Genomic DNA, 14,276 nt, shown 5'->3' with positions numbered 1-14,276 from the left:
CCAGCATCCCTTGTCAGACCTGCAGCCTATAATACAAATCCCAGCATCCCTTGTCAGACCTGTAGCCTATAGTACAAATCCCAGCATCCCTTGTCAGACCTGCAGCCTGTGGTCTTTTAGCTCTTAAAGAACTACAAATCCCAGCATCCCTTGTCAGACCTGCAGCCTATAATACAAATCCCAGCATCCCTTGTCAGACCTGCAGCCTGTACTCGTCCTTTTACTGTGATATGATGATGTTTGAGAGGCTGTATTTCAGCAGGGACTGAGCCTCATATTATAATAGAGGGAAGAATGGATGGTGCCAATACAGGGAAATGCGGCAACCTGTTTAATTTAATTTCATTTAAAGGGGAGCTTTGCTTTAATGCTGTTGATGCAAAAGGAAAACTGATGTTAATTTCATTTTTTGGCAATGGATATCAGATTTCAGAATTTGTGGCCCGAATAAAAAACAGATAAAACAGATAAACAATATATATAAGTTTAGGGTTTGTTTTTGGTACAATGGGAGAATTGGTTGAGGGTGTGAATACTTGAGGGCTGGTGCATGTGAGCTTACAATCTCTTCTTTCTTTCTGTGTCCCCACACAGTGAAATATCCGAGCGACGAAGCGTTTTCATAGCGTTTTCGAAGCGATTTTCAGAGTGATTTTCCCGAGAGATTTCACAGCGATTGTTTTATAGAGATATTCAGCGATATTCCATCTGATTTTTGGCGTTTGGAGAAAACATCTTCCTTTGGCGTCAGCTGATATCTCTTCATAACCCAACAGCTCTTTTAAGAGCTAAAAAACTTGGACGCAATGCCTTTCTGCGCCCCCTGGAGGAGGGTAAGGCAACTGCTACTGTTTTATCTGAATTTAGGGTTTTGCTGTATAGAGAACAGATACAGATAAAGTATAGAATGTAATAGAATCTTTCTCTTCTCCTTCAGCCACAGGCCGAATCCAGTACCCTCTCTGAGATTTATAAGGTGAGTAGAAAGGAGGGTAAAACACTTGCTGCTACTGCTGGAAGTGAGACATGTTTTATACCCTGGGGAATATTATGTTATCAATAAAATCCTTCTTTTTTCTATTTTATTTTCCAGCCTCCTGACGGTCGGCTGACCAAGGATGTGCTTCTTGGAGTGGGCGGCACCGGAGACGTCTACAAGGTAAGGGACCAACCAATTCCTAGAAAGTAGGAGAACTGAACAAGAGTGTGATCACTACACACAATCACACAATGATTTAGGCAGACATATCAAGCTTCTGGTTTGGAGGCTGTATTAGACCCTCTCTTTCCTACTTGTATATAAGTCAACCTTTCTGTCTGTATTACAGGGTCGTCACCATCATAGAGGCGTGGTAGCGGTGAAGATCGCCAACATCAGCCGAGTACTGTATCTTTATAATTCCAATCATTATATATCAATCCTATTTGTGTAGTTGCCTATGTGAGCTAAAGGGATTTCTATTATTCCACTCCAGGATGAAGAGTCAGTCTGCAGGGAGCTGAAGTTTCTCCAGCAGTTCGGCGGCCACAATAACATCGCCTCTTACTATGGAGCCTACTACAGGGCTCCACTCACGGAGTGCTCATCGGAGCTCTTGGAAGTAAGAAATGATTTACTGTATCGTGTTCATTCCTCTTGTGCCAAAGCAATCTCCACTGGAAGTGATAGAATACATGACCTTAAATAATATCTATGTATTTCAGATTGTTCTCGAGTACTGTGGTGGAGGCTCTCTCCATAACCTCATCCACAAGACCAATGGCCAATCCCTGAAGGAGACCTGGATCGGCTATGTCTGCAAGGAGGTTTTAAAGGTAAGGCCAGATTTACTCCTTAAGGACTCTTCTTGTTGCATAAATTATATATATACAATCTCTTTGTTGGGAATGTTTAGTCTTATGTCTGTTATAGTTTTATAACCTACATCTCAATCTCCCCAGGGGCTGCACCACATCCACAAGAACCGGGCCGTTCATAGAGACATCAAGAGCCTGAACATCATGCTCACAGAGACGGCCAAAGTCAAGATCAGTGAGTAAAACTTACAGATATAAGAGTAATGGCTGGTTGGGAGCTTTTGTGAATATGGAGTCAGGGTGTTTCATAATTCAGGTTTCTTATCTTATTGTGGTTAAACAAGTTATTTTCCATTAATAGATTCTATCTGTCATTTCAGTCGACTTTGGAAACAGCTGGAACCTGGACCCGCAGACAGGATTGTGCCATGAAGCAGACGGGACTGCACATTGGATGGCACCCGAGGCCATAAGGCAGAAGGGCCAGCGCCTGGCGTACGACACCAAAGTATGTTGTACTTATAATACTTGTAACAACACGGAGCATTTACTTATCAGTGTTAATGCAACATAGAAGCAGTCGTTTTCTCATGGAGAGAAAGGAGTTTTTCCAAAACTTTGGGTTTCTTAACTTTTTGCACTATGTGTCTGCTTTAATATATTTGCTCCTTTGCTCAGTTATGTAACTGCTATTGTTTGTAATGGAGATGTATTGCTGTATACACGTTTATATATAATAAAGCATTTTTTCACTTTTACATATACCATGATGTGTTCATTTACTAGGGGGTGCATTGTGCTATTTTAGAAGTTGTATTCTGTTCTGTTTTGGCCATCATTGAGCTAAGGAGAATGGCTTGTACTTTTGCCCCCATGATAATATATGTATATGTTTCTAAAAGAGACTTGTATAAGTGTAGCCTTTTTACTTAGATTTTATTAAACAGCCACTAACCCAATTCTCTCCTTCTAATGCTCTTTGGTGTGTCTTTTGCAGTGTGACATCTGGTCGCTGGGGATAACCGCCATCGAAATGGCCGAAGGAAAACCACGTAAGCGAATCACCATTTTGGCTACTTTATTTTATACATTGAGCAGCAGAGGTTCTATATCAGAATTAAAGGAATTTGGGGTGATTTGCTATTTCCAACAAAAAATAACATTTTCTATAATTTAAATAAATAATTTCTAGACATGTTTGATGGGCCTGATATATATGTGTTTTTTCATCTGTAAGGCAGGTTCAGTGCGGTGGTTTAAGAGAACCCGTAATTATTCCTAAAGAGAAAAAGCGCTGTATAGTGTGTTACCTTCTTTCAATGCGATAACATACAAGTTTAGAACTACTCACAAGGGAGATGTCTTTGGAGAAGTTCTAAACTTGTATGTTATCGCATTGAAAGAAGGTAACACACTATACAGCGCTTTTTCTCTTTAGGAATAATTACGGGTTCTCTTAAACCAGCGCAGTGAACCTGCCTTACAGCTACAATACACGAGCACTAGTGGGTCCACTTTTTTATCGGTGCTGCTTGAATTTGACTTAGCGCGGAGTTCACTTATCCTACAGACTAACTCATATATGTTTTTCACATTTAGCATATGCAGATATATACCCTGTGGAGCAGCTGATTAGAGAAGCCCAACCACCGAAGCTTCAATCAGACAGATGGTGAGTCTGTCCCAGCTTGTGTCACTGTACATTGTACCTGTGCTTACAGACATGGAACTCACATTTTCTTATTAACACTTGGGACAGTTGGCAACTCCTATATCCACTTAGCTGCTTCCACGGTCCTCACCTTCCCCTTGTCTGTATAAATTTGGGATAATGGGGAGATTTCAGTCTCAGCTCATAGCGATGTGTATTTTGTTTAAATACCTCCTAAATATAAATAGAGGTTTTTCTACTGCAGGCAGGGATATGTGTGATTTGAGGGAAATATAGATGGATGCAGAGCAGATATGATATATTTTATGTATATAACCACTGTCTATGTCTCAGGGGCATATCAGTATAACTATGGGCCCCACTACTATGTGATTACAGGCCATGTGCACTATGGTGCAGTCAGATGAGGGTGTGGGAAAATCACAGGACCTTACCTTGTCCCTCATAGCCTTATAGACATATAGATTTGCCACTGATATCCTTTGTTATACCCTTGTTGACCAGTTTGGGATAGTGGTGGGCTGTACAGTGCACAAAAGTACAATATATATATAAAAGTATCCATGGGGGAGACAAATCACATAATAAATAGATACAGAATCATAGAACAAAGAACTTAAGTGCTATGTGGTGAGAGACATAGTGGGAAGGAGGTCCCTGCCCTGTAGAGCTTACAGTCTAAATGGATGGGAGACTAACATACAGGTACAAATTGGAGATGAAAAAGTTCACAAGGTAAGGCATAGTCAGTAGAGACAAGACTTTGGGAGAAGATTTCTATAATGTGTAATGCTGTAATACTATGGGTCTCACTTCTCCCTAAAGAGATCAAATCAAAATAGATAGATAGATAGATAGATAGATAGATAGATATACTGCAAAATATATGTCAATTCTGGAGTATAGCTAATGGTTACTGGGTAAAAGCTTCTGGAATCTGGAAATAATAATCTGGGGATTTTTTTTGCTAGCTAAAGCTAAAATCTCTTTTTTTCCAGGTCACAACGTTTTGTGTCCTTCTTGGATTCCTGTCTGAAGAAGGATCCTTCAGAGAGAGGGAGTGCTGAAGAACTCCTGCAGCACCCATTCATCACCCAACTGACACCTAAGAAGATCATCAGGGCTGAGATTGGAGAACATCTCCGGACTCTGCAGAACCGGCCGGCCAAGAAAGGTGAGGGAATCCATTATATTTGATACGACTGCACCATCACACGGTGTAACTCAACATCTGCAAGAGTTGGTTTTATTATAATGGCACTGGGAATAATATACATGTTTTAAGGGGTACTTTAGCTTAATATTATATTTTAGTATAATGGTGATAATGGCATTCTAAGACAATTTGCATTTAGTCTTCAGTCTTTATTTTTTTGTTTATGAATCATATACAAGCTTTAATTAGTATTCATGAATCACAAATATGATTTTTCCCTATACAGGACTGAAGGGAGTAGCTCTGTGGACCCTGAAGCTGCGGCGTGCTTGTGACTTCTGCACACAGACATCGGCAGAACAAGAAGCAGCTCTGCAAGTGGCCCTGGAGGGCTTCTCCTGTTATTGATCTTGTGGCCAATAACATCAACAGCCCAGAATGAGTTTCCTGAATCACAGCCTAGGAAAAAGAAACATCCACAGGGTAAGGTCCCATCTCCATTCAGTATCCCTGTACAACGGTTCTCAGCTGGTAGACAAATAGCAATTTGATCCCCTGCTGCCTGGAGTGTGTCTACATTGGTAGGACCTGAATCCTCACTGTGCACAAGAGGTGGATTTCGGCTAGAAGATACTCAAGTTTACATTTCTTGGTCACAATCCTCCCCATGTGTGAAGCAAATAAACACACCGGGCAGTAGGGGCTGAATCAAGGTTTTCTGTGTTGATGGACATTAGCCTCACTTCAGCAGCCGCACAATAACACAGCAGGGTAGAATGTGATTGAGAAGGCTCAGGCATTATTTCCTGTTCCCATAGCCAGTGCATTTATTTCTAAAAGGAGCATCAGCCTGGGAGAAAAACTCCCTAACATGTTGGAACCCCTAATGAATAAGGCTTGTGAATAAATGCCATGCCTCTGAATGAGAATTAATGATCTATTACTGACTGATATTTTTTTCTCATACAGATCCAGTGGCGTCTGCAGCTCCACCAGCAACATCTCCTTTCAAGCTGATGCAAGTGGTAACATCAAGATTCCTGCAAATACACCAGCAGAGACTTTATCTCCATGATCATATTCTTTTCAGTCTACCACATCTCCACCAGTGGTGTATTTGCTCCAGTTTACATCACTCCACCCACACACATCTCCACCTCACTTTCCAACTGCCATAGTCCATCTTCCTTTTTTTGTAGACTACGACAACTCCAGCATCTTGCCTTAAACATCTACATTTCACAGAACCATAGCTCCAACATTCCTGTCCACCTCTACAGCTCGACTAGCAGCATTCACTTATCAAACACCATAGCTCCACTATTAGGACTTTAGTTTGCATTAGTATCCAATTATCACATCTCCACCCAAGGACTTTCCATTTAACTTTAGCTCCACCACCAGCCCTTATCCCATATTTTACCTCTACCCGCAAGCTCTGTCCTTTTGCTAACACACCTCCACCAATATCTTCTTTTATTTAGCTATCATCAAGAGTTTCTCCTCTTTAAAATATCTTTTAATCCTTGCCCTTCTTCCTGGACCTCCATTGGTTCTTCCATTAAACCAATACCAAGACATTTAGTCACACCACACAGCACACACTAAAATGATACCCCCTACACAGAGGCTTCTCTTCTCCACTTTTTTCTTTTGCCCCCCCCCTCTAACACCAATTCCTCAGTGGTTTCTCCTGTTCAAATTCTTTCCTTTCTAAATTCTATCCTTTCAAGCCTTCCACTCAACAACCAGTCACATCTCCTACTCTAAACCCTGACATAAACTCTTAGTACTGATACTGACATAAACTCATAGTACAAGTTGATCCAGGGACTTTTCCGATTGCCCATTGGGAGTCAGGAAGGAATTTTTCCCCCTCTGAGGCAAATTGGCTCTGGCTTCAGATGGGGTTTTTGCCTTCCTCTGGATCAACTACTAAATAGGAAGATCCCTTTTACACTAAAACTTGAACCTAATGGATGTGAGTCCTTCCCAACTTAAATTAGTATGAATTAATCTAAAATGCATAAATATAACATCCAATTTATAAATAAATATGTTAATACACATTTCATTGGTGTTCTTGCATTTTTTATAGTTCTATAGTATTGCCAGGCAACATTACAGAGGAGGGAGACCTCTAGTGCAAGGGAAAAGGGTGATTGAAAAGTGAAGGTGGAAATAAGATGCTAGGGTGGGAGAAATTGGTGAAAGGAGATGCTAAGGATGAAGAAATATAAGAAGACAAAGCCATGTCTGGACCCAGTCCTACTGATCTGCACTGATGTCAGAGGTTGGTCAATCAATCACATACAAATGATATATAGTGTATATAAACATATCACTGGGATTAGTACATTATGAGACTGGGTTCAGAAGGTGCTGACTCATTAATATGTTATTTTGGGCCTAGCAGGGACTTTGATATACATGTCATTGCCATTAGTATCCTTTGAGCCAAGGAGAAATGGACTCATTGAGTCTAGAAAGAGCTGACCCATTAACATTCCACTATCATTAGAAGACGTTTGTCCCATGATACAGTTGCCTTTGGTATTATTTGGGCAGAGGAAGGGCAAGTCTGTGTGATGTTTCATTGGGCATCAGTCCATCCTGTGATTGGTCTACTGATAACAGGTGGGTTATTAATGGCCACTGGAAATTCAAGGAGCCGTGGGCCAAAGTAAGACGTACATAATTTACTGAGGTTCACTGCACATATACATGTACAGCCGTATCACGCTTCTCAGTTCTGTTGGGCCCAGGCCTTTAAGGAATCACATGTTGATCTTGCTGCCTCCCTGCTGGATGGTGTTGCCCCCATGCTTTAGAATAAAGTAGTAGAATACCCATGCCCACTGACATACATGAGATGGGGAAATAGGAGACGCTGCTCGTGGGAGTTGGTGCCACCAACAGGTTTTCACAGTCCATTGCACTGATTTAGGCTGGGTGCCAGCACAGTCCAGTTAGCTCGGAAGAAGCATTATACTGGGCTTGTGCTGTGCCAGGGACATTATCAAACATGGGCCCTCAGAAGGTCCTGCCTGACCAATATCTAGGGTTGTCACCATTTTGGAAAAAACAATCTGGCTGTACAGAAAGGGGAGGGACAATGAGGGGGTGGTTCGGAAGAAAATATGGTCGAGATGGGAGCAGGGGATTATAGGAAGAAGGGAAAGAAGTGGAGCTGGAGGCAGGGATTGGGGAGGGACAGGACAGGGGTGGTACCAGTGTCGGACTGGGACCACATGGGCCCTCCCAAAAAGACCAGGGGCCCACTCTCAGTACTATTATTCTTCTTCTTCTCCTCACTCAACTCTATTATCCTAGTCTCTATTCTTTACATAATATACTCTATTATTCCATCTATTTAGCCTCTTTGTTCTAAAAGAAATAGGGAATGGCCATGAACTAGGCCAAATGTTTAGCAGCATGAGGGCCCTCTGACATCTTGGCCCACCCGGAATTTTCCTGGTATCCCGGTGGGCCAGTCCGACACTGGGTGGTACGTCAGGGAATTATAAATTTATGAGCAAATACATTGCTGGTTAAATATGTAACACTGGTCCCAGTGTCGGCTGCTATATTAATGGTTAGGCTGGTGATATGCCAACCCAATTCATGTCTGATTGAAATTCAGCCATATGTATCTGGGCAGGGTTGAAATGGACCCTTGACTGAAGTAGCCACTGATCAGTTCCCTGCTCTGGTACAGTCCATTGGCCAGACTAGTCCACCTCTCAAAGAATGAGCCAGGGAGCAGATTTCAGGTATTTTAGATCTAAGCAGGAAAAAGAATCAAACAGCAAATCCAAACACTGTGTATAGATCTATATATTCAGTAGGAAATGTGGCAGGGGGTTGGAATCTGATAATGAAACACCCCACAAATGGACACACAGAAACTTCATACAAAATAGTTTATTTTTTTTTAATTTTTTTTTACAAAACAGAAAACTAATGACATTATTATGAATTCTACGCTGAATTATAAACACGGGGGCCTGGTTTCCATCTGTATATAACTGAGCAGCTTTACGCATGTAGCGGCTTCTGCACTAACGTTTTGTAGTCGCTGGTGGTTTGTCCAGAATCTGCAGAAATGAACGAAAGAGAGAGAATGGTTTAGTATCAGTCAATAAACCCCTTTTACATCCGTGTGCAAAATAAATACCTAGAAATGTTCTATTAGAGGCAGTTCATTGTGTCTGGTGCAAATGGATATAAGAGGGATGACTCTACTGGGGATCAGTGATTGGAAAAACTTGGGATTTTACATTTTCTCCTCTTTAAAGAAAAGTTGAATATAAAAATGCTAGAACTGTTTGAAGCCTGAACAGAAGTGATTAAAGGGGTAGTTCACCTTTAAGATCACTTTTAACATGTTATAGAATGGCCAATTCTAAACAACTTTTCAATTGGTCATTTACATTTATTTCTCATAGTTTTTAATAGTTTATTTGCCTTCTACTTCTGACTCTTTCTAGTTTTCAAACAGGGGTCACTGACCCCATCCAAAAACAAATGCTCTGTAAGGCTACAAATGTATTGTTATTGCTACTTTTTATTATTAAGGTCCTCTCCTATTCATATTCCAGTCTCTTATTCAATTCAATGCATGGTTGCTACGGGAATTTGGACCAGATGGCTGAAACTGCAAACTGGAGAGCTGCTGAATAAAATGCTAAATAACTCAAAATCCACAAATAATAAAAAATGAAAACCAATTGCAAATTGTCTCAGAATATCACTCTCTACATCAAACTAAACGTTCATTTAAAGGTGAACAACCCCTTTAATATGAGACAGGGAGGAAAACAGAGAACTCACAGCCTGATTGTGCCGGTTACTTTCATTCTCCTATTCATATTCCAGTCTCTTATTCAAATCAATGCATGGTTGCTAAGGGTAATTTGGACCCTAGCAACCAGATGGCTGAAACTGAAAACTGGAGAGCTGCTGATTAAAAAGCTAAATAAATGAAAATCCACAAATAATAAAAAAAAGAAAACCAATTGCAAATTGTCTCAGAATATGACTCTCTATATCATACTAAAAGTTCATTTAAAGGGGGCATGGCTTGCAGCGTAATGTGAACGGACGTTGAGAAGTACATCTCAAAATCCCCTGATTTTATTCTGCAATACAGCTCTAATACGGCTTCGGAGGCAACACCAATCGACCTAATACCCCTGAGATCTCTAATGGGGCAAAATCGAGCGTTAAAGAGAGACTCTGAGGCTGCCTCAAGACTAGAAAGGTATGCAAAAATGGCACCAGAGCCCATTTGCCAGAGGCAAGGCCAAAGCCACGAGGAATTAAAAGAACAGGAACCGACTCTGGTCGACCTGTTGACAGAAATCAGAGTCGCAAAAGAATCCAGCAACAGCCTGCTTTGCTAAAAGATTGAGGAAATAAAAGTCGAGCTGTCCATTATAATGCAAGACCTGCAGAAGGTGCGGGAAAGGGCGGCTACCCTGGAACAAAGGATGAGCTCCGTTGAAGACCTTTGTCACCCCCTGCCGGAGAAAGTCCAGCACCTCCAACAAGCGATAGACGCATGCACCTCCAAATCAGACGGTCTGGAGAACAGGCTGCGGCGGAACAAACTGAGATTCATTGGGTTCCCAGAAAGAGCAGAGGGAAGCTCTCCTGAAAACTTTGTGGAAGCCTGGCTGATTGAGCAATTCGGCAGGAATAACTTCTCCACAGCCTTCACCATAGAAAGAGCCCACAGGCGATGCTTTACCCTGCCAGACTGCGTGTCGTCGCGGAGGGTCAGACGCGCTGTTTCACCACGCCAACCAGCTCAGTGCCTGGCTGGATACCCAGCAGAACCAAGCTTAACACTGTATGGCTAGGCCGTAGAAGCATCACTCTGATACATCCCCTACCTCATCTCGCACGCAAGAGTCGCATTGTGAGTACTGACGGGGTGGGAGTAAAGATGATTTGAGTATACCTTTTCTTTTTTTCCTCTCTCTTCTTCTTGGCTGTTTACACTGCCCACCTAAAGTTCCATGTGGCGAAACCCGAGGTGCCAACTACCACAAGCTTTTAAGGGCTGTGGTAGAGTGACCAAAACAATGTGTGAAAATGTATGTTTTCCCTTTATGTTCTCCTTAGTGGGAGAGGTAGGCACCAGGAAGGGAGTTCATAAAGAGAGAATAGGTTCTCTGTTTAAAGGCTTTGGCGGCCAGGTCCTGGAAGCTGGAGTATTCTGGAAAGAACAGGCAAGCCAGGGCTCTGATCCAGTAGTCCAGCTAATGGATTAGAGCTCACCTTCCACAGGAAGGCTGTCCTGTGGAAAGTTATTTAGTTCTAGTGGGCCTGTTAGGAATGTCTCTCAGAGCAGGACACAGAGCAGGAAGGATACTGCCTGTGTGAGGAACTCCCAGAGGGGCTGGGGTGCCATTTGCACCCAAGTAACAGAGGGTCTGTCTGACTGAGGAAAGCCAGGAGGCTGAGCAATCCTCCAGGAGATTTGTGAGTACAGGGGTGACCCCTGCTTATGTGTTTGCTTACTGGTAGTCCGCAAGGGGCCCAGTGTAGTAAGGGAACGCTTTATGTGTGAAGTTAGAGCCCAGTGGGCAGGATTTATTTTTATGATTTGTTTTGTATCCTGAAATAGTCACCCCTGTGTATAAATAAACTGCCTTAAAAAGGAGAAAAGTGTCTGTTGTGGATCCCACACCTTACAGGGCGTACAATACACCTTATTGCACAATGTTTACACTGAATGCCCACATAATCTGGATTGGACACTGAAGGGGATGGTAAGATTTATTTGATCCAGCAAGTGCCCCCCCCCCCAAAGTTTGTTCCCATGCGGGTTGTTAACCTTTAAGATTCGAGTAGGAGCCACACTAACTTTACAGGTTTTTTTTTAATCTCGGCTGAATCTCGTGTTTAATAGAGATCAGCAGTTCACGACCATCATTGGCCCAGCTTAAGTACATGACTCGCTTCAGTTATGCACGTTTGGGTGAAATTCTGCCAAAAGTTGGGGCCTTGTGCAGAAGGGGAGGGCGATGACATGGGGATTACGGGAATGTTTCTGAGTACCACTTTTAGGTACGCACATGACAAAAGGTTCAGGTATGATATAAGAGACACTTGGAAAGAGATACACACGCTACATCTGTTCTGTCACATATTGATCATGCCTTTCTGAACCAAAGAGCACTCTCCCTGGTGAAAAGTACTAAATACCTACCGAGAGGCATCTCTGACCATGCCCCACTGGAAGTAGACCTTCATTTGGAACCCCAGAAGAACAGGCCGAGATGGTCTCTCAATCCAATCTGGGTAAACCTCCGTCGTAATCTGGAGAGAGTAGAAGAAAACATTACTGATCTCCTAGAAAACATGGTAGACCCCAATGACCAGCTCAATGTATGGGAGGCATTAAATTTTTCCATTTAGAAATAAATGCCTACAAGGCCCAGAATGCATACTGGCAGCAGCTGCTAGAACAAGTCAAAATGGAAATCCAGGTAGCCCTGGCTCCATCTGATCAAGGGTTATTGGAGTTGAAATTAGCGCAAGAGGCCTTGGCTAACTATTTGCCAGAAAAAGCAAAACAGCAGCACCTTTTCTCCAAAATCAACATTCTTGAGCATGGAGAAAGGGCAGGGAAAATGCTAGCCCACTTGTCTGGACAACACTCCACTCCCCCGGCCATAACGCTTCTAAAAGATGCCAATGGTAACTCAACATCAGACCCCTGATGTACTCGTCCACCCTAACCCCAGCAGATATGCCAGAGGTAGAATAATTTCTTAATGCTGTAAGGCTTCCCCAGCTAGCCCCAGAATACCGAGAATACCTTGAGTCCAGAATATCCCTAAGTGAAGTACAAGAGGCTATAGATTCTTTCCCAAATGGGAAAGCTGCTGGTGCAGACGGACTACCCATTGACCTCTATAAACTCCACTCCAAATGACTAGCTCCCCTACTACTCAAGGTTTATAATGCGGCCCTACATTAAGTGGAACTGGCACCATCACTGTATGAGGCTGCTGTAATACTCCTCACAAAACCGGGAAAGGATTCATCCCTACCAGAATCCTATAGGCCAATCTCCCTCTTGACAGCGGACATCAAGATACTAGCCAAGATCATAGCAAATAGGCTAAAGAAGGTAATACATATTTTAATTGATGATGATCAGCTAGGCATCATGCCAGGTAAAACCACAGCTATGAACATCCGCCAAATGATGGTGAACCTTACGGCGGAGCACCACAATCAAGGTGGCAGGGCAGTGGCAGCACTAGACGTAGCCAAGGCCTTTGACACGGTGGAGTGGGCATATCTTTGGAGGGTGCGAGGACATATGGGCTTTGGGCCACAGATCACCGCACTTATACAGTTTTTATATTCCAAACCAATGGCTGCACTGAGAGTCAGGGCTGCGATGTCAACTCCTTTTGCACTCACCAGAGGCACTAGGCAGGGTTGTCCGCTATCTCCACTCCTGTTTGCTATTGCCATAGAACCCTTTGCTGCTGCATTCAGACAGAACACACAAATAAAAGTTTGGGTTTCTAGTGCAGGGGGAAGATAAAATTCAGCTATATGCCGACGACACCCTGGTATATCTGGCAGATAGAGACCAATCACTAAGTTAACTCTTTAAGCTAACTGGAAAATTCTGTAAGGTCTCTGGTTTAAAGTCTACCCTATTTCTGGTAGATCCCCCCACAGCAGAGTAAGACCTTGGTAACTGTCCCCTACAGGTGTCAGCCAAAGTCACATACCTGGGAGTAGAGATAGCCTTGCCTATCACTAGCTTTTGTGACTTGAATGTAACGCCCCTTCTATTCTGGGTAGAAACCAAACTGTCAGCTTGGGAGGCCTTGCCCATCAGACAAGTAGGTAAGATTCAGCTGGTAAAAATGTTTGTTCAGCCAAAATTGATGTATACACTGTGGCACGCTCCAGTGTCCCTCCTGCTAACATTCTTTACCAAAATTGACACAAGGTTGAAGAAGTTTATCTGGGGCAACAACAGGTGCAGGCTGAGTATGGAGACACTGAAAAGACCCATAAGGGATTTACCTAGCAATGCAGATCTCACATATGTCAGTGCTGAAGCCGGAAGGCCCTTGCTCAGCACTCTATAGAGCATGGAACACTCTTAACTCCCAAGAAAGTGATCCCCTCACAAGCTCTGCTCACAGTCCCTAGAAAGACAAACAGATAAAAGGTTAACCCTGTCCTAGGGAACACCAAATGGGTATTTTCCAAGATTAACCAGATAATGGGAATTGCCAATATAGACCCATCCACTCCACTATGGGAAAATGCCAAACTGGGTGGGGTGGCGGAGCTCAAACAACCCCAATGTTGGTTAGATAATGGAGTATGTACAATAGCAGATGTTAGGATACAAGGTAAACCTCTGTCCTCCTCTGAAATAAAAGAGAGGTGGGCCATCCCTATGTCTCACTGGCTATTCTATATGAGGCTCAGGTTAAAGTTAATGGAATGGTACAAAGTGAAACTACAAGAACCAAATGACCATCCAATCATCACAATACTCAATAAGGAAAAGCCCCAGGGCACAATATCTAAGGTATATAAAATTATCTGCGAATATAGGCACAGGGGTAACCCACTGAAATGCAGAGGGCAGTGGGACCT

General features: G+C 42.8%; 1 protein-coding gene across 1 annotated transcript; it reads left to right on the top strand.

Moving 5' to 3' along the window:
- Positions 1–344: 344 nt before the first annotated feature.
- On the top strand, positions 345–6,470 carry LOC121398184 (traf2 and NCK-interacting protein kinase-like). Its single transcript, XM_041577013.1, has 13 exons — positions 345–833; positions 938–976; positions 1,094–1,159; positions 1,329–1,382; positions 1,476–1,601; positions 1,705–1,815; positions 1,942–2,032; positions 2,178–2,305; positions 2,795–2,849; positions 3,397–3,469; positions 4,468–4,643; positions 4,912–5,108; positions 5,595–6,470. The coding sequence occupies exons 1-12, from the start codon at positions 807–809 to the stop codon at positions 5,031–5,033; spliced, it is 1,068 nt and encodes a 355-aa protein (XP_041432947.1). The 5' UTR covers positions 345–806; the 3' UTR covers positions 5,034–5,108; positions 5,595–6,470.
- Positions 6,471–14,276: the final 7,806 nt, after the last annotated feature.

The sequence above is a fragment of the Xenopus laevis genome, chromosome 9_10L (assembly GCF_017654675.1).
Source record: "Xenopus laevis strain J_2021 chromosome 9_10L, Xenopus_laevis_v10.1, whole genome shotgun sequence".
Taxonomy (NCBI): domain Eukaryota; kingdom Metazoa; phylum Chordata; class Amphibia; order Anura; family Pipidae; genus Xenopus; species Xenopus laevis.
Note: the sequence above shows the minus strand (reverse complement) of the source record. Positions and strands in the feature narration are given on the sequence as shown.

Coding starts and splice junctions, on each gene's coding strand:
- LOC121398184 (XM_041577013.1), top strand. CDS start 807: ATGCCTTTCTGCGCCCCCTGGAGGAGG. Junction 2,306..2,794: donor GCCTGGCGTACGACACCAAA/GTATGTTGTACT, acceptor TGTCTTTTGCAG/TGTGACATCTGGTCGCTGGG. Junction 3,470..4,467: donor AAGCTTCAATCAGACAGATG/GTGAGTCTGTCC, acceptor CTTTTTTTCCAG/GTCACAACGTTTTGTGTCCT.